General features: G+C 51.3%; 1 protein-coding gene across 1 annotated transcript; it reads right to left on the bottom strand.

Moving 5' to 3' along the window:
• Positions 1–4576: 4576 nt before the first annotated feature.
• RBFA (ribosome binding factor A) lies at positions 4577–19326 on the bottom strand. Its single transcript, XM_027069249.2, has 7 exons — positions 19117–19326; positions 16515–16557; positions 15714–15890; positions 15022–15134; positions 12405–12489; positions 8529–8602; positions 4577–7460 (listed from the first exon to the last, which is right to left on the bottom strand). The coding sequence occupies exons 1-7, from the start codon at positions 19275–19277 to the stop codon at positions 7151–7153; spliced, it is 963 nt and encodes a 320-aa protein (XP_026925050.2). The 5' UTR covers positions 19278–19326; the 3' UTR covers positions 4577–7150.
• Between the last annotated feature and the right edge of the window lie 223 nt (positions 19327–19549).

Below are 19549 nucleotides of genomic sequence, written 5' to 3'. Positions count from 1 at the left end.
TTAAGCGTCTCTTGAGCTCAGGGTCCTGAGTTCAAGCCCTACATTGGGCTCCGTGCTGGGTGTGAAGCCTACTTTAGAAATAAAATAAAGCTTTGTCAATTTTGTTATCTTTTCGAAGAACTAACATTTATTGGTATTCTCTACTTCATTTGTCACCGCTCTAGACTTCATTTCCTTCCTTCTCCTAGCTTTGGGTTTTTTCTGCACGTCCTTAAATTGTAAAGTTAGGTGGTTGATTTTCTGCAATCTTGACTTTTTTAACGTCAGCATTTATACCTATAACCATCCCTTTAGCACTGCTTTTGCCGCATCCCGTAAGTTTTGATGTGTTGTTTTCATTTTCATTCATCTCAAAGTATTTTTTAATCTCCCTGTGATGACTTCTCTGTTGGTTATTTGAGACTGTGTTGGTGTAATTTCCAATATTATTTGTTACTGATTTTGAACTTCATCCCATTATGGTGATACATTGCAGGACAGCCTTGTTTTTAAATTCTTGAAACTTAATCTGTGGCCTGACATACGGAAACATGTTCCACGTGCACCTGAGAGCAACGCATGTGCTCTTGTTGGCTGGTGTCTGGTACGTGTTCGCTCTAGTTGGCTTATCGTGTTAAGTCCTCGATTTCCCTGCTTCTGTCTGGTTTATGTGCCCACGGTTATGAGAGGAGTATTAAGGTCTCCGACTATCATTGTAGAACTGTTTCTCCATTCAGTTGTGTCAAGTTTTGCTTCACGCATTTCGGTGGCCTATCATTAGAGGTGTAAATGTTTATAATTGTTATGTATCGTTTCACTGAAATTTGTATTTATAGTGCCCTCCCTTATCTCTTGTAATTTTTGAAAATTTAAACACATTTTTATCTGATATTAGTGTAGCCACTCCTGCTATCATTGGTTATTATTTGCATGGAACATCTTTTCACATCCTCTCGCTTTTCACTATTTATAGCTTTGGATCTAGAGTCTCTCGGAGACAGCATGTTATTTGGATGATGGCTTTTTATCCATTCTGGCAATCTCTGTCTTTACATTGAAGAGTTTAATCCACTTGTAATGTAAGAAAACTACAGAGAAGGACTTTTGTCATTTTTCTATTTGTTATGTGCCTTCAGCTTCTTTTTGTCCCTCATTCCCTGCATTACTGTCTTCTTTTGTGTTTAGTTTGTTATCGCCGTTGTTTAGTAGTGAAACATTTAAATTCCTTTCCCATTTCCTTTTGTATATATACACTACAGCTGTCTCCTTTGTGGTTACCGTGAGAGGATTACATTCGACACCCTGTATTTATACCAGCTTGATTTCGGTAACACACACACACTCTCCTTTAATGTCTCTGTCCCCAGCCCTCTCAGTTGTTGTCACAAAACATAAATTAACAAGTATTCCGAACGCACTAGTCTCTTAAATTACGTAGAAATCAAAATGTGGAGTTACAAACTGTACTAAAAATACTAGTTTTTATCATTGGCCATATATTTTTCTTTACTGAGATCTTTATTTCTCCATACAGCTTTAAGTTACGCTCCACTGTCTTTCATTTCACCTGCAGGACTTGAGCATCGCTTCAAGGGCAGGTCTAATAGTAATGGCACTCCCTCAGCTTTTATTTACTTAAAAATGTCTTAATTTCTCCCTCACCTTTGAAGGACATTTGCTGAATACAGAATTCCTGGTTGAAAGTTTTTCTTTTCAGCATTCTGCGTCTATCAACCCACTGCCTCCTGACCTCTGGTTTCTGATGGAAATCTGTTAATCTTATCTGGGATTCCCTTATATGTATTGATTTACTTCTCTCTTGCTGCTTCAAGATGCTTTGGCTTTTCGCATGTTTATGTGTCTGGGGCGCCTGGGAGGCTCAGTCGGTTAAGTGTCTGACTCTTGATTTCTGCTCAGGTCGTGACTGGGCTCTGGGCTGGCAGCACAGCACCTGCTTGGGACTCTCTCTCCCCCCTTCTCTGACTGCCCCTTCCCCACTACTGCTGTCTGCCTCTCTCAAATAAACTTAAAAAAAGGGGGGGGGGGCACTCCTGGGTGGCTCAGTCGGTTAAGCATCCGACTTCAGCTCAGGTCATGATCTCACAGTCTGTGGGTTTGAGCCCCACGTCAGGCTCTGTGCTGACAGCTCGGAGCCTGCTTCGGATTGTGTCTCCCTCTCTCTCTCTGCCCCTCCCTCACTCACACTCTGTCTCTCTCCAAAATAAACATTTTTAAAAAATTAAAAAACAAAAAGTTTATGTGTTTTAGTGTGGGTCTCTGAGTTCATCTTGAGAGTTCACTGAGCTTCCTGGGTGTTTCCTCAAACTTGGGAAACGTTCAGCCATTGTTTCTTCCAATACTTTCTCTCTCTCTCTCTCTCTCTCTCTCTCTCTCTCTCTCTCTCTCGTCTCCTTCTGGGACGCCCACAATGCATACGTTGGTCTGCTTGGTGGGATCCCACACGTCCCTTAGGTCCCATTAACTTTAACTTTTTTTTTTCTTTCTGTTCCTCAAACTCAGCTTCCTAGAGCTGTACAGTATTCAAATTAATGCTAACAAGTCGCACAGGCACGTGCTCACATTCTTCAAGATAAACCTGAGGCCGGAACGCTGAGCCTCTGTTCTCACAACAGGATTTTAGGGTCCTAGAGGGACGTCTTCACCTATGAAGCTCTGTGTTTGTTGCCGGCAGACACATGTGACTTCCAATAGGACAGACTCTGCTCTCCTATCATCTTGGCGTGTCACCAAGACGTGAAAACCTAGCCGTGTCCGTGGGGCCACACTGCAGAGGGCCGCCGGGCCTCCAGTGCGAGCACGTGTCCACGGTGCCCCGCGCGTCCTCGTGAGGTAGGCCGTGCACACCCTCCACCAGACGCTGAATGAACGCTTCCCCTCGATCCCTTCGCTCGTCAATAAAGCCAAGCTCCTAAGCAGAAGGGGAACACAAAGCACGTGCCAGGCTCCACTGAGTCGGCGTTCACGCATTTCAGTACACCCTCGCTGACCTTCGAAGCGGATGCCATTCTCCCCACGGACACCGGGGGTGCTGAGCACGGAGGTCGCTGCTGGCGGACTGAGTACTGAGCCCAGAGCGGCAGGCTTCAGAGCCAAGCAGACGGAACGTCCTTCCCTGCAGCACGAGGCCGGCACCTGCTCTCCCTGAATATACAAAAGCTGCACCTTGCCTTCTTCCTGTTTCTTTTAACCCGAAGCCCTGGTTTTCTGCTGCAATCTGGTCACAGGTGGCTCTTTCTCAGTCTTCCTTTTGGCCGTACGTTCTGCTTTGCCTCAGCTTTTCTCAGGCCCAGGGTGAAAAAGGGCCTCAGGCCACGTCTGCATCTACTGCCCACGTTCTCCTCTGAGCCAGCGCTAACACCCACCCCTGACTCGAAGCAGACCCCGCCGGTCCATTAGTCGATCAACACGTACTATACTCTGGCCTGGGAAACCTCATGCAAGAGGCAGACAAGACGCTGACTCAGCAATCAGTGCAGTGAGGTAGCTACGGGAATTTAGGGCACCACAACCAAAATTGGGCGTTCACAGAAGGCTCCCCAAAGGTGGCCCCCTCCCCAAGGTGAGGCAGAAAGGGGGGAAGAGCACGTGCAAACATGACGTCACGGGAACGGGGGGGGGGGCAGGTGACACGGGTGGTGCCAAGTGAGGCTCTGTTACAAGTGATGCCACCAGGGTCCTGAGAGAAGCGAGCCCGGAGGCTGGTGTGGGTGGGGGCTGGGCTCATGACTGCAGGGGAAAAGGGCTTAAGTGTGAAAGTGGAAGGATGCTTAGCAAGAAGCTCTGACTCCCAAGGCAAACCTACAGACGCAAGGCCGACTCTGACTTGGGGGGCGGGGGGGCGGGTGGTGTCCAGGCAGGGAGTTCAGGGTCGAGGGCACTTTGAATCTGCCTCGTACTTAGTGTCTGCTGTCGGGTCCTGGCGGGGGTGCCCCGCTGCCACGGGATCACCCCACCACTTCTGGAGGCTGCCTCCCCCTCCCCCTCCCCTCTGGCACTTCCCACTACGGAAGTCCTAGGTTTCAGGAACTGAACGTTAGACGACAGCTGTGTAGACGAGTACAAGGCAGGGCCGGCCTCCCTCCATGGCCTCCTGCCACCACCTCCTTCCCCCTCCACCACCTCCCCCCTGCCTCCAGCCACACCGGCCACAGACTGGTTAGGACACATGCTGCAACCACCAGACTGCTTTCACGGACGGTGCAATGCTGCAGTTGAATAATATTTTAAATCTTAATCACAAGAATTTACATACAGCCCTATCAAGCTTCACTTGATTAACTTTGGTTCTACATCTCAACCTACCGAAAGGCAATTGTGACTTCTATTTTGTCACGTGACACATTCTTCCCAGTTCTACACTTTATGTAATTTCGATAGCCTTTAAATAAGAACTGAGCAAATCCTGGGACACGGGATTTCAGAAACAGGTCTCCACACCTCAACAGGAGGGCGCGGAACACAAGGGAAGTACGGGCCAGAGGAGCACAGGCTTTTCTCCCTCCCACGGGTGATAGGGAGCAAATGGGTCATTTATTTCACTCTAGAGCTTACATGTGTCATAGATTTAACTCGGGCGCGTTGAATATGCTTTATTCTAAGCACTTTTCAGTTTCAAAAAAACAATGCATGTATCACAAACTCTTGAACAGAAAAGGTGCCGTAAAAAAGTTGGAGATATCCTCGGGGCGCCTGGGTGGCTCAGTCGGTTGAGCATCTGACTTCAGCTCAGGTCATGATCTTGCCATTCGTGGGTTCAAGCGCCACGTCGGGCTCTGTGCTCACGGCTCGGAGCCTGGAGCCTGCTTCCGATTCTGCGTCTCCCTCTCTCTCTGTCCCTCCCCTGCTCATGCTCTCTCTCAAAATAAACATTAAAAAAATTTAAAAAAAAAGTTGGAGATATCCTGAACTTTACTGATAGGACCTAAAAGGCCAAGACGTCAGAGGGAAGACTGGAGGGAGGAAACCCTTCTGAACATGAAGTGAGTGTTCAAAGACTGAAAACGATGGTCTTCCGGGCAGTCTTCCCATGGAAGCCTGTCAAATTTTCTGTCCTGTTCGGTGTTTCAGCTGCTTGATACGTGGTTATTTTCAGTTCTGTTCTCAGGCTACTCAGTCCTTTCCAGGGTGAGACTGCTGGCTGCCAGCTGAAGCTCCCCCGTAGACGGCCGGCTTGCACGAGAGGGAGTGGCCTGGGACGAGGCAGAAGAAGGCGCCAGGAAGGCACAGAGCTGCCAGGCCCACCCCCAAACCTCCACACGCACAACCCAGAAGCTTCGTGAACACTCTACCTGAAGTTCCAAGTCCTAACAAACGCCAAGGTGAAGTAGAAGTACTCTCTGCACTCAGAGGTCCTGTGCTTCGTGAGGGTTCTTTCTACCCCAAAGAGAAGATGAACCCTTACAAAGGTGCAGAGTACCAAATGCCAGCAGCTAACAGAGATGCTGTTAGCGTGACCTTTAACCCTGTAAAACCAGTCCACACCACCAGGCAGCCCCTCGGTCTCCACTCTAGTCTTGGCCCCGTTTCTGGTCTCCAACTGTACTTACAGGGAGAACCTAAGACAATCGGTAGGAGTACAGAGCACAGAATTTTCCGGTCTGAAAACACATCTTTTTCCTGCCATTTGTTGACTTTTGGAAGCACAGGTGGAAAAGAGGAAAGAAAAGAGCAGGCCAGCACCCTGCACCGGCCTCTCCCAGTGCCCGTTACTTGACACACAACACAGACGGGCACGTCCCCGTCCATGGCACACTGAGCTCACAATCCAGGAATCCAGGCTTGTTCCCGCTGCTCCGCACAGATGTCTGGACACCTTCGGCAGTGGAGACCAGATCTACGGTCAGCAGAACGGGCTGCCTGGTGCTGCGGGGTCCTGTATCAGTCAGGGTTTTTATACCGTGTATTTGTGATGTTATAACATCACGGGGGCCTTGCTGGCTGCGGAGACACTGCCCCTCCCAGGGCTAATTCCTACAGACAGTGAACCATTCCCCTGTAAACTCACATTTTATGTACAGACCCACAGATCCAGAGCCCACACTCCCAACCACCTCCTTTATCTGGCTCTTGCACACCAGCCAGTATTTCCTCTGCCGCACATCCCCCAGGGCCAGGACTCAACACGCAGAAAGCACTCCTATAGCCCAGAGCCTGCTGAAACTACTCACACTATCCAGCCTCGGCCATTCATTCCTGCAGAAGCCACACGTTCTCCTCTCCCTCAGCCTCCTGACCGACCCTGGAGCTTCCCCGAGTGGCCCTGCACGGCATGTCCCCACCTCCCGGGAATGTGGTGAATGAACTCCCCTTTCCGGACATCAGGCTCAAGGTATGTCTTCCCACTCCTGGTTAGAGCAAAGCACGTACATTTTCACAAGCTGACAGTCTGCACGCCAGCAACCGCACTCCCAGGTGAAATGCTCCACACACGCGGCTACGAGCACCTTCCGGGGCAGACGGGATCACCTGAGTGTCACCTGGGCAGCTACGTGCCTAGAGCTTCCCAGTGGTCCGCCCGTGTCCCATGACAGGTCCCTTCGACAGGGGCTGCTGTGCCCACAAAGGCGGCATTACTGGTGCCGCCTGCCTGCTGGGCACCGGCCCTGGTACCAGATGCCAGAAGGTGCCCAGGGGACAGCAGTGCTTCCTTCCTGACACTGTTTACAAAAGCCAAGTCCCGAGCCTCCTTGCTCCACCTCACTAGCGCCCGTCTCATCATCCAAGCCGCGCTGATGCCATCCTCAGCATCTCGACACTGATGGCACTCGGGAAACGGAGGTGCCCCTCGCCCGGGAGCAGCTGCTCTAGGACACACGTGGAGCAGGGTTTCTTTCACTTCCTTCCAATAGTGCTGTGACGCCCCTGACCCACACTCCCTGCATGGCAGCGGTCCTGCCCGGAGGAAAACTAGACGTGGGGCCATTCCAAGTCCGCCAGGAGGACAGCGCTTAGGGAATGAGCGGGATCACACACAAGGCGACGCTCTGCCTTGCTTGCTGGGAGCCCGCGAGGGGTGAAAAGCGGGACAAAGATGCCTGACTGTCCCCACAGGCCCCCTTCCTTCTCAGGCTAAGGCACAAGGCTGCCCGGGCGGTGGGACCGTGGTTCCGCCCAGCAGAGCCTCACACCTCACCCCCTCTCCGCCCCTCAGTCACCTCCGCCCTTCCTGCCGCCCCTCGGGAGCCATCCAGGTCAGGGTCCGGGTGGCCACTCGCTGCCCCCGACAGGGAGTCACCTCGCGGGAGAGGTCGCCATCTGCGCAGGGTGTGGCTGCCACGTTTCCCTCTCGTGTGTGTGTCAGTGGAGACTCCGCGGGGCTCTCGCTCCTGCACCTTCGCTCTTTCCTCCTCTTATATTCCATGATCTGTTTGTTGAGCGCCTCGTGATCAATCCCACACAGACTTGAGCAGGCGGCAGGGCCCTGGGTGCTGCGTGAAGGGGCGTCCAGGGCCCCACAGCCCCTGGAGGGGAGAAGAGACGTCAGGTGAAGCGTGGGTGAAGCTGGGCGGTGTGGGGGCTCCTGGCCACCTCCTGGTGGACCCACTGACGTCCGAGGGAGGCTGGGGGATATGGCACGGGGAAGGGGCTCCGCCCCCATGTATGGTGCAGCCCAGGACAGCTTGGACACAGCCCTCCCGTCAGATGCCCTCTCAGTTGCTTTTCCCCAAATACAGCCAGCGTGCTAGGCCCGTCAGGCAGAATTTTGGGTATGGTCCTTTACATGTGCCACTCAGGGTACTTGTCAAAACCCAAACATGGCCGTGTCCTGCCTCTGACCCCCCTCCTGCTCAGCTACGGAAGGTTCAACTCCCTGCTGGTCCGGGATGTGGGCACTCACTGCTGCCTGGGGCCCTCGGGGCGCAGCGTCCCCTCCCCTGGCAAGCAGGTTGCTGGGGGCCCCACCCAAGTCCTGACAGTGCTGCCCCTGACGCTGACGCGCCCGCTCTGAGAACACAGGCTCAGGACCTGCTGAAGCTCTTCCGGAACCCGGAACGGGGCCCCTCCACATACAGCTCACGTCTCTTTCTCAGCTGCAGCACCGCCCCCACCTCCTGACCACCCCCCCCCCCCACCGGAAGGGGTGTCCTACATGCCCTTCTTGACACACAATCATCTGTGGATTCACTGCTCCCTGTGGGTCTCCGCCAGCAAAATGCAAGCTCCAAAGACCCCAATGTCTGTTCTATTCACATACGTATTGTACATGCTAGAACAGAGCCACAGGACATGCTCAGTAAAAATGTGCCGAGTGGAAAAACAGGGCGAGGGAGAGACACCTGTCCCCTCTCCAGGAGTTACCACAGCGATGGCAGATGCCATGGGCTCCAGCACTGTCGGGTAGACCACCGAGGCACTCCGAGCAGCCTTGCTGAGTACTCAGAACCACTGCAGACTGCCCCCAGGACCCGCCACAGGTCACTGCCAGGCTGCTGGGGCAGTGCACGGCCAGGGGTGCAGAACTGGGCAGCTGCCGTGGGAATCACACCAGGGCATTTGCCCAGGACAATCAAAACCATGTCCACGTGTACCTGGCATCACTTTGCACACAGTCTTCTCTTTCCTCTGGGGGCCCAAAATCAGCATTTGCCAGTAACCAATCAACCTGGAAAGGGGCATAGAGAGCAATTCAGTAAGCCACACCTCTGTGCACCTGCACCACGGCCCAACTCAGACACAGGCCTTCCAACTGTCCTCCGTGCCCCTCCGGTGACATCCCCCAGGGATGAGGCCATTCACCAGTCTGTGCTTTCAAACACCTGTTACTTAACAATCACATTTTCTCTAATAACGAACCGAGGCTTTCCTAAAACTACACTTAAAACTTGTAAACTTCAGGCAAATTTATGAAGAAACTAGTTAACTATTATCTCAATTAAGTAACGTTTCCTGATTCTGAATAAAGTTGTATAAAACACTTAAACTGAACTTTGTCACAGAAGTTGTGTGTTTGGGAAAAGAAAGCCTCCTGGCATAGCAACAAAGCCACAGTCAGGGGCGTGGCATGCGAATCCAGCTCCAAGGTGTCTGAGGGGCCCAATCTGGAAACAAGAGCTCCCCTCGGTGGGGACACGCACACCACTGCTGAGCCCAGGGAGCTACACAGGCCCCTGCTCCCCGGATACCAGGGGCGGCTCCCACCTCTACCTGCGTGCCCAGGACACACACCTGGACCCTACCTGGCCGGCCCAGGACAGCCCAGATCCGGGACCAGGGCCCGGCGTTCTGCAGCAACAGACTGCATCATCGCAAACCAACAGCAGAACCGAGGGAAAAGTCAGTCCACAGAAAATACCAGAAACAGCACTAACGATGCCACAACACGAGGACCAAGCACGGGTCCCCCAAGCTGGCTGGGAGAACGTGTGCTCGCACCCGACAAGGACAGGACGCGTGGCCATCCTGTGAAGGTCCACCCTGAGCACAACTCACAAGACTGGGCAAAAGACCTGGTGGGACCTGACGAAACAAGGAAAGGCCACCAGGCACAGGGGAAGGTGCTCGACTAGTCATCGAGAAGACACACGTGAGCCATGCCACGGCGCCCTGCTCACCTGCAACCAGCGGCTTCCTCACAATTACAGACACTTGCCACTCCTACGTGCTGACCTAAGAGACACAGAAACGTCCATCCACACAAAAACGTGTACACACGTGTTCACAACAGCTTCACTCAGAGCAACCGAGAATTAGAAAGACAGACAAACGTCCGTGAGAAGGTGAACAAATGAAACGTAGCGTATTCGTATAATGACCCCACTTACCAAGAAAAAAGGAACCACTCACACCGAAACAACGTGAATCTCGAAAACAGTGCTGAGCAAAAGCAGCCAGGCGCCAAGACAACGTCCTAGGTGTGAAATTGCAGAAACCTAACAAGGAAAACTTGGGGCACCCGGTTGGCTGGGTCGGAAGAGCATCCGACTCCTGACCTCAGGGTCACGAGTTCAAGTCCCACGTTGGGTGTAGAGATATAGAACTTAAAAAAAAAAAAAAAAAAAAGATGGGTGGTAGGAAGGGTGAGGACGGGGCGGGCCTCTGGGTAAATCCCGCCGCACCAAAGCTTTCGTTAAAAGTCTTAACAAAGAACCAATGCAGACACCACCAAACCCTAACACGTCAACACAGGCTGCAGGGCTGAGTCCCAGCCAAACTCCGCATGCACAGAACCTCGGGCGAGGACGGAAGCGGCTCAGTGCCCACCCCAAGGAGAAGTCCAGGCTCTAGCATGAGGCCCGTGGGGTGAGGCGAGCACCGCCCAGCCACGCCTGCTCTCAGAAGCGGGGAGACCAGCAAATGTGTAATAAATCCCAATGCTGGGAACACAGTTTATGTATTTTCTTTAAAAATCTATTTTTCGTCCTTTGTAATTATGACAAAATCGACATTGTACAAACCCTTTGACTGAAACGTAATACACGGGAAAAGTGCAAGGACATCAAGGCATACGGCTCAATGACATGTCACAAAGGGACTGTGCCTGTGGACATCCCCCTGACGTTTAAGGAGACGAACCCCAGGAAACTTCGAGCCCCTCCTGCCCACTCCCTGCCCAAAGACAGGCACTATTGACTTCCGTCACCACAGACCGGTCGCACGTGTCCCTGCACGTCCCACAGACAGAATCACAGGGACCATGGCCTCCCCTGGGGCTCCGCGTTCACCCCTCCACGGCTGAATCAGAGCTAGGCACCTACAAGAAACCCCAACACCAGCACCCGCACACCTCTGGCGGACACGCGTTTCCGTGGGCCCCCCCGCGGGAGCTCTGGGTCACAGGATGTGTGTGCGCGGCTTCCACGGGACCACGGGGTGGCGGGGCCGCAGCCCCGTGATTCCTCCACGCTCGGTGTGGTCACCGTTTAATGTCAACCGCTGCGGGGGAAGGGCACGTGCCGTACCTCCCTGTGGTTTCCGTTCCCGCTTTCTTCCCGACACCAGTGACGTCGGGGCCTACCGGCAGTGACGGCAGCGAAGCCAAGTGCCCCTCGGGGCTCGGCCTGGACGGAGCTGGTGCCGCTCTGCTTCCTGACACCACAAAGTACGCGCTGCGACCACTGCCGGCCGCTACCACTTCCCACCACCCGTGACACCTCCACGCGTGCAGCCCACAGGACACACACATACGCTGAGGGTACGAGACTCCAAGTTTCACCCACAAACCCCAACTTCAAATCTGCGTGTCTATCCAGATTACTTTGCCACTGGCTGACTTCAACTCCCTTACAAACAGACATAAAGGTCTCAAAACCACCGCACTGACTTCCGCAAGAGCCAGCCAACAATGACCGTGATGACTGTGCACTCGGCTAGCCACCTGCCCCCCCTCAGAGACCTCTCGGTCGGGCCCCTGCTTGCTTCTAACTACAGTGACAGCGAGCCAGGCAGAAGCCTAACTCTGCCCTTGGCACAGGAAGGGCACAGAGGACAGACGCGGGGCCTCCACCACGAATACCCAGCAGCAGCATCTCTGGAGAAAGAACCGCTCCAGGATGCTTTGAGCACTGTCTGTGCCTCCCTCCTTCCAATCACTTTTTCTAGAAAGGAGCCCACGGAGCCAGGTAGGACCTCGCTGGCGAGAGAGGGACAAGCCTGGGATGGTGAGAGCAGAGGTACTTCCTTCCACCAACTCAACCGGACATGCACGCATGAGCTCCCTGCTGCATTCTCCCCGGCAAACGCCTAACCTATGCTCTCCTGGGTTCTCTAAAGCTGGCACTGGTCACTTCACTCCTCCGTCTCCTTTTGTCACTAGGAAAAGCCCCTACCTGTCAAGGTTATTGTTTGTATAAGGTTTTCAGTGTTGCTTGTATAATGAATAACAAAGATAAAAATGTCCGACTAGACTTGTTTTCCTTTGTGGCTCCAAAAACTACCTAGTCCTGCAGTGAATAACAGCTACCTAATTATAATCATAAGTGCTACTTACTGGGGGTTTTGTAAACTTTTTAAAAGTGTGACGTACCTTAATGACCACCAGGTAACACCATACAGATACAAATATATACACACATATATTTACACACAGGTTTTAGACCTCATAATTAACAGTATTTAAAGTAAGGGAAATTATACAAAACGGTTACAGAAGTAACCTCTGGTGTAAAGTAACTGCAGATGGTCAGATCCAGGGAGGGAGGAAGCTTTGCCTGCATCAACTTTGTAAGACAAGAAACAGAGACTTGGTGTCCTGGTGAGAGATACAGTGGTAAGCAGTTAAAATTTAAAGCCTGAAGAGTGGTTCCTTCTGGGGAGTCTGGCTGGGACAGAGGCATGGGAGCCTCACTTTTCATTTGTACCCGCCAAGGGTTGCTTCCTTTAACTGTACACATCATCTGAATCTCTCAAAATTAAATATAAAATCTTACTCATAGAAAAGCTCATTATGGAAAGTCACTTAGCCTTACCTCAGCTAGAGCCGCATTTCCTTTGTCCTGAAGAAACACTATCGGCGGCACGTTCCTCAGGGTCTGCTGGGACATCAAAATGTGCCTGGAGAGAGACAAGGCACACTGTGCGTTGCAGGTGACACTTAGCGGACAGAAAAATATACAGTAACCTCACGGAGAGGTAAGACAGAAGATTTGCTTATCACGTTACTCAAAACACCAACACGTCAGCCCAGGAAAGTCTTCCGCAGGCAACCGCCACATCACAAGAGGGATACAAAACACATCATCACAACTATTTTTAGCTGCCTAAATGCAACTCTTGAGATCCTAACGAATAACCTGATCTTCGCTTAGACGCCTCCCGGGCAGCACCGTGGCAGTGGGCTGCGTGGTCTGGGCACCGACAACCCACCTCGGCTTTGTTCCAGTGGACATCCACTGGCACCAAGGCCACACAAGTGCACCGAGGTCCTCAGCCATCCTCAGGCACATGTCATTCTCTGCATCGGTCACTGATACAAGCAGACTAAGGTGAACTGGCTGCAGCCAGTCCGCGGCAAAAACACTGGTGAGCACAGCCTCTCTGCACACAGCGACAGCAGGTCCTGGCCCGTGATTACAGGAGAGCCTCTACACCAAACCTCAGGTGAGCAGAAGAGCTGCGGAAAGGGACGGTCTGTTCGGTTGGATTTTCTGATTACCCAAAAACTCATCAGAAAGCAATGCTGTTAGTACACTTGTCAGAAATCTTTTTCTTGTTTCTGTTAACAAGAGAAAAATGAAATTAACTGAGCACTCCTTGATACACAATTAATACTCTCCTCTAAAGAGACTCCTAGGGCCTCCTGGGAATGATGTCAGCTGAGCTGAAGCAGAAGGTATGTGCAAACCCTAGTTCCACATAGGATTCCATCCCCCTCTCCTAAAAGTGAAGTGTGAGGTACAAGGGAGAGGCAAGAGGAACAGAGAGAGGAAGGAAGCGGGAAGGAGGGAGTCCAGTTCTGAGTGCTGCTTGGTTAGGTTTCTGCATTTCTTAAGACTGGGGAGAAAACACAGTAACTCCTTTCCTAGCATCCACCTCGGTAGTTCTCAACTTTTTAGTCTCAAGACCTCTTTATACTCTTAAAACTTACTGAGCACACCCAAGAGCTTTCGTTGATGAGTATTGTATCTATCTGTATCTACTACACTATAAATTAAAAGTGAGAATTTGAAAAACAGACATTCGTTCATTCAAGATAACAAACCTATTAAATGTTTACGTGGGATTTTTAATGAAAAATAACTAAACCATTGAAGAGAATTATTCCCAAAAAAATGATTGAGAAACGTGGCCTTGTTTACATAGTCACAAATCTCTCTAATGCCCAGCCTAATGGGAGACGTTCTCCCCGCTGCACCCAAGCTGCTCTGTTATTCTGGCTGGACTAGAAGATCCGGCCTCACACTGCCCTGTAACTGGAAAAGGAGCAAATGAACACCACTCCAGAAAAGAATGGATTTCTCCAACACTCCACAAAAACTCAACAAAGGATACTGTTAAAGTTAGTTGCAGCGTAGAATCTGAAACCAGATCAATGAGTGTCACTGTCATATTAAAATCCACTGGTGTATCTTGACCTCGAATGGCTCTTTCCCTAAGCTTGAGTTTGTAACTTCAGGCCTTAGTCATTTGGAAAACACTGGCTCACCAAGTTACCCAGATTTGCAGAATGTTGACACACTGAACAGTATGACACTGCATTTGTCAACATGACCAACGTTCTCATCGAGAGTCTTTAAGTATCAGAAAGCTACCGAAATCACAGTGGTGGATACAGGTTTTCTAAAATCAATTTTCACTTGAAAGCTTGAATTTTATCACTGGCAACAAGTATAGTCAGCTGTTTTCCCTGAAGGGACAGGTTCACTTTGCTCATTTTAGAGAAAATGTGTCAAATACCCAAATCTGAAAAAACCACAGCTTGTGGTTCACTTGTCATTTCCAGTGAACAGTGTCTATTTCAGCTCACAATCAACTGTGTGTTTCCCAGACAACCACATCAGCACAGGTTATTTTAGGCTTCCTTCCCACCACACAGAACGTTACAACGACAGGTACACAAGAGTTAGGATTTAATAAAATTAGTAACTTTTGCTTATTCATCATGGTTTTTGTTTTGTTTTTTTAATGTTTATCTATTTTTGAGACAGAGGGAGACAGAGCATGAACAGGGGAGGGGCAGAGAGAGAGAGACACAGAATCCGAAGCAGGCTCCAGGCTGTCAGCACAGAGCCCGACGCTCACAGACCGTGAGATCATGACCTGAGCCGAAGTCGGAGGCTCAACCGAATGAGCCACCCGGGCGCCCCATCACAGATATCCTTAAACCGAAGTGGCATTGTGTTTTACTGGGAGCACATGGCATGAAGCTACAATGACCACAGGGACACCTGGGTGTCAGCAGTCCCCAGAAGTCTGGGGCCCCACTGTGAGAACTGCTGTCCAAGACGACGTCTCATGTGCAGATGTAAACTACATCTCGAAATTTAAGAAAATGCGTCCAAAATTTTCCTTCAAAGCAAAAAAACTTAATGCAACAAGAGGGAAACACAAGGTGCGTGCAGAAGCAGACACGAAGAGCGCGGTCACCTCATGTGCGCGGCGCTCCTCCGCAGGACGGCCTCTGTGTGCGCGTTCTGCTCGGCCGAGACGGTCGTCCTCCAGTACACACGGCAGGCCGAGAAGTCTGAAGTCAGAGACACCTGAGTCCCACCCACCCCAGCCTCAAGTCACCGTCCGCTTCCGTGGGCTTCCGCGGACCACAGGCCGCGGCTGAAGACCAGCTCATCGGCAGTCTTCAGCTCCAGGCACCCACCACCCAGAAGCAGGCACTCCCGCGGGTACCGCGACAGGCCACCATCTCCGGCCACACACTCACAAGGGGTGAAGCTGGGCCCGGAATCCAAACCCTCATCGTCCCTGACCCCAAGCCCACAGCGCACATCAGAACCGCCAGAACTACCACTTATGTTCCCATTTCCCTCCAGCTCAGCTCGCTCTAGGGACAGGGAGACTGCAGGGAGGCACCTGCTGTCTTCTCACCAAGACAAACGCACACGCGTCCACCCATCGTGCTTCCTGGGCATCTGACAACGCCCTCAGTGCTTGCACACCACACACACATGTGCACACGTACCCTCCGTCTTCACAACTCGAATGGTCCCACTTAGCATCACTACAGAACTTCAAAGACCCTGAGTCTAGCATGGCACCTTCTTTCTAACCACTAGACGCAGGCCTGCAGGCCTCACCCCGATTCCTCCCACCCGGGCCCAGTCTACCTTGGAGAGCTGCACATTCAGGTCACAGATCTCCTGGCTCACTTCAGGGGTGCACAGCAGATCAGTCAGCGCTTTGTAGAGGAGGCCGTTCAGGGCCCTCAGGCGCACCTGGTCATCCTTCCTGGTTTTCTTTGAGGTGGTCTTCGTTAGGAATTCCAACTGGGACGGCTTGTACATCTCCATCAAGAAGAACAGACAGAAAGGCCAACGTTACAACTGTATGTTAAACTTGTCCTAATCTACAAAAAGGGAGCTGGGAAGGACTTAGCACCTTGAAAAACAAAAACCAACGTTACCCTCAACCATCTCAGCTTGATTCATTAAGATACAATTTACAGACCTGGATCCTTCATAGATTTTACCTAGCGCCCCTCCAAAATTAAAAGTACTGTCAGTATATATTTTTTCCTCCCCAAATATCTCATTGAAACATAATCCACATACCATAAAATTCTCCCTCTCTAAAGATACACAATTCAGTGGTTTTTAACACACAATGTAATTTTTCTAACAAGAACCATTTATTATATAAACTTTTACAGCACATCTACACGTGTCATGCACACACACTAAAAACCACTGTTAGTATTTGATAACAGAGACAACATTCCAGAAAACTTTAGTAGGACTCTTTTTTTTTTTTTTTTAAAGTCAAAATTCACTCTACCAGTGTATATAGTCCCAGCCTGTAGACCTTGTGCATTCAAACTTGGAAATGGAAGGACGGCCAGGCTGGAGTTTTGCCAACTTCTGGAACCTCATGCCCACCAGAGTCTAGAGCAGCTGCTACTCTGGACTTACCAAGTGAGAGCCCAAGGAAGGACCTTCATACCAAAACTTCTTTCTGTGGGGAGAAAGTAAGAACTATAACACTGAAGGCAAATGAAAAAAAAAAATATTATACACACCAACTCAATACTATGATACAAAAATTCTTTTTTTATATTTTTTTAATGTTTATATATTTTTGAGAGAGAGAAAGAGACAGAGCACGAGCGGAGGAGGGGCAGAGAAAGAGGGAGACACAGAATCAGAAGCAGCTCCAGGCTCTGAGCTGTCAGCACAGTGCCCAACATGGGGCTCAAACCCACGAACCGTGAGATCATGACCTGAGCTGAAGTCAGATGCTTAATCGACCGAGCCACCCAGGCGCCCCAATACCAAAATTCTTTTTAAGGGGCTAAACTTGGGCACAGAAATTATGTCACCGGGATGCTAAGGAATTTAGAATCTAATCAACAAGGGTTGTAGGGGAGACCAGACAGTTTTCATTCAACCTTCTGATGTTTACTTAAGGTCTACTTCCAATCCCGAAGGTGCAGAAAGAGAATCTTAAAAGAATGTCTACCAAGCTGCACTGAGCCCCATACCACACTTGAGAAAGCAGTTTCCCAGGGCCGCGCGGCCATGCACGTGCTGGGGTTGGACGAGTAACAGGGTGGTGGAGGGGAGGCCGGCCACCTGCTGCAGGGGGAGGTTACAGATAAGCGAGGAAAGGGCGCCAGATGAGCCATGTGGACATCAGTATGGGCTCGTCTCTCTGTGTACCAACACGGTGGGCACGTATAGAAACGTTTACAGGCAAGCGTATGTACAGAGTTAAAGTTAACGTACGTTCTCCTTTGTCAGCTGAAAAAGTCTAACAGACAGGCCAGCTCTCAAACCATCGTTTCTGATGGCGTTCTGCAGTAACAGCAACCAGAGCCCGTTGGAGCAACGGCTGATTCTTGGGCGCACAAAGGATGTGCCAGGAAAAAAGTGCACAAAAGAAAACTTTTTTTTTTAAACCCACCACAAAACCCACAATGATGAGTGTGTCTAAATGAAAGAGCTAAAACAATCTGAGCAAAATAAAGTAGTATTAGTTAACACCTGTTAAGTCCACACTGACATAAATTAGTAAACGCAGGACAAGAAACGCATCTCTCACAGAATTCCAAACAATTCAAGAGTATGACTCCCCCTCCTGAGATGTGGGTTGCACACGGTGAGGCCCCCCTAAAGAAAATAATAGGGGGGGACACCTGGGTGACTCGGTTGAACGTCTGACTTCAGCTCAGGTCATGATCTCACGGTTTGTGAGTTCGAGCCCCACGTCGGGTTCTGCTCTCAGCCTGGAGCCTGCTTTGGATCCTCTGCCTGCCCCCCTCAGAAATGAACAAACACTGAAAAAAACAATAGTATGGAATGGGGAGTAGGTCTTTCCTTCTACGGTCTTCCGCCCAAGAACCCACAATGCCAACATAATCGTTAGAAGAAAAAAAATCACACAAATCCAAAGAGAGGAGCAGAAAATATCTAGAAATACGTAGAAAATATCTAACCGTAACTCCTTGAACCCATCAAGGTCACAAAACAGTCAAGAGCAGTGGCTAAATGTAATGGGGTCCTTGGATAGGCTCCTGGGACAGAAAAAGGGTGTTTTTACTAAGGAAACTGAGGGGCACCCAGGTGGCTCAGTCGGTTCAGCACCCAACTTTGGTTCAGGTCACGATTTCGCGGTTCGTGGGTTCGAGCCCCGCGTCGGGCTCTGTGCTGCCGGCTCGGAGCCTGGAGCCTGCTTCCGATTCTGTGTCTCCCCCTCTCTCTGCCCCTCCCCCGCTCATGCTCGCTCGCGCTCTCTCTCTCTCTCTCTCTCTCTCAAAAATAAATAAACATTACAAAATTAAAAACAAAAAAGTTAACTGGAACAAGGCATATGCTTCAGTTAATAATCACGTATCAGTACTGGCTCCTTAAGGTGACAAATGTGCCCCGCTAACATGTTAACGTAAGAGACGTGGGGTGTGGTTACGCGGGAACTAACTGTACTCTGCCAAGTTTTCTGAAAATGTTTTTAAAAATTAATCTATTAAAATAAAACAAGCACACAACCCTATCTACCACAATCAGAACTGAAAGTGTGCGACGAAAACCAACACACTGTATTCTACTTCTGTCACCGTAAGAAAACTATCCTCAAATTAGGCCAACAAAGGAAGCAGTAACATGGGAAGAAAACGCGCGCGCTTTCTTCCTTCCCTCTGATGAATCTACAAGAACCACCAGAAATGTCCGCACCACTTTGCTTCGTACGTTCCTGACGTACCGTCAGGTTATGACCTCCACTACGGAAGCGGGCTGAGTGGGGACACGAGCAAATGCTAACCAGTGAGTGCGACTGCCTGCGAGTCTTCCGTAAGCATCGGTCTAACGGGCAGACCGCAGCGAGGGCCCCAGGGCAAGGCCTGTGCGTGAAGCCCCGCCCCACTGACCCATCCCCGTGGGCACCGACTCCGCCCCGTCGGCCCCCCCCCCCCCCCCGTAGACATTGCCCCCTGCCCCCTGACTCGAGAGCGTCGCCTCGGCTGCATGGGCACCGCCCCCACCCCGGAGCCCCTCACCCAGACTCGGTGCGCATTACTTGGTTTTCGAAGCAAACTTCTTGAGTAGGTTCTTGCCACACGGGACTGGCGAGCTGTGCACGCCTCGGACACCGCCCGTAAGGAGAGCCGCTTGCCGTCCGCCGAGCGGCGCCCGAAACATCTCGCGAAGCCCCCACACTCGGAGGGCCGAAGCCCACATGGCTGCCGGGAGAGCGCCAGGACGGGGCGACGCGGGGCGGGGCGACGCGGGGCGGGGCGACGCGGGGCGGGGCGACGCGGGGCGCGCGTGGGTCTGAGCGGAAGCGAGCTGAGTGTGGCGAGTTTGGGAACGCGGTGTCACCTGGAGGGGGCGACCCGCTTGTAGAGCGACATTGGGCGGGGCGACGCGCCTCCGGGGACACTAGGGGAGCGTGGTCTGCGTGCATAGCGGGGCGGGGTCTAGAGGCCGGGGAGAGGCGCAGTGAGGCGACG

The sequence above is a fragment of the Acinonyx jubatus genome, chromosome D3, assembly GCF_027475565.1.
Source record: "Acinonyx jubatus isolate Ajub_Pintada_27869175 chromosome D3, VMU_Ajub_asm_v1.0, whole genome shotgun sequence".
NCBI lineage: Eukaryota > Metazoa > Chordata > Mammalia > Carnivora > Felidae > Acinonyx > Acinonyx jubatus.
The sequence above is the reverse complement of the archived record's forward strand: the minus strand, read 5'-3'. Positions and strand labels throughout refer to the sequence as shown.

Excerpts from the sequence above, each read along its gene's own strand:
- RBFA (XM_027069249.2), bottom strand. The coding sequence starts at position 19,277 with ATGTGGGCTTCGGCCCTCCGAGTGTGGGGGCTTCGCGAGATGTTTCGG. Across the intron at positions 15,891-16,514 it reads CTTCCTTGGGCTCTCACTTG|ATGTACAAGCCGTCCCAGTT; the intron begins GTAAGTCCAGAG and ends TTCTTGATGGAG. Across the intron at positions 8,603-12,404 it reads GAAATGCGGCTCTAGCTGAG|GTTGATTGGTTACTGGCAAA; the intron begins GTAAGGCTAAGT and ends GCCCCTTTCCAG.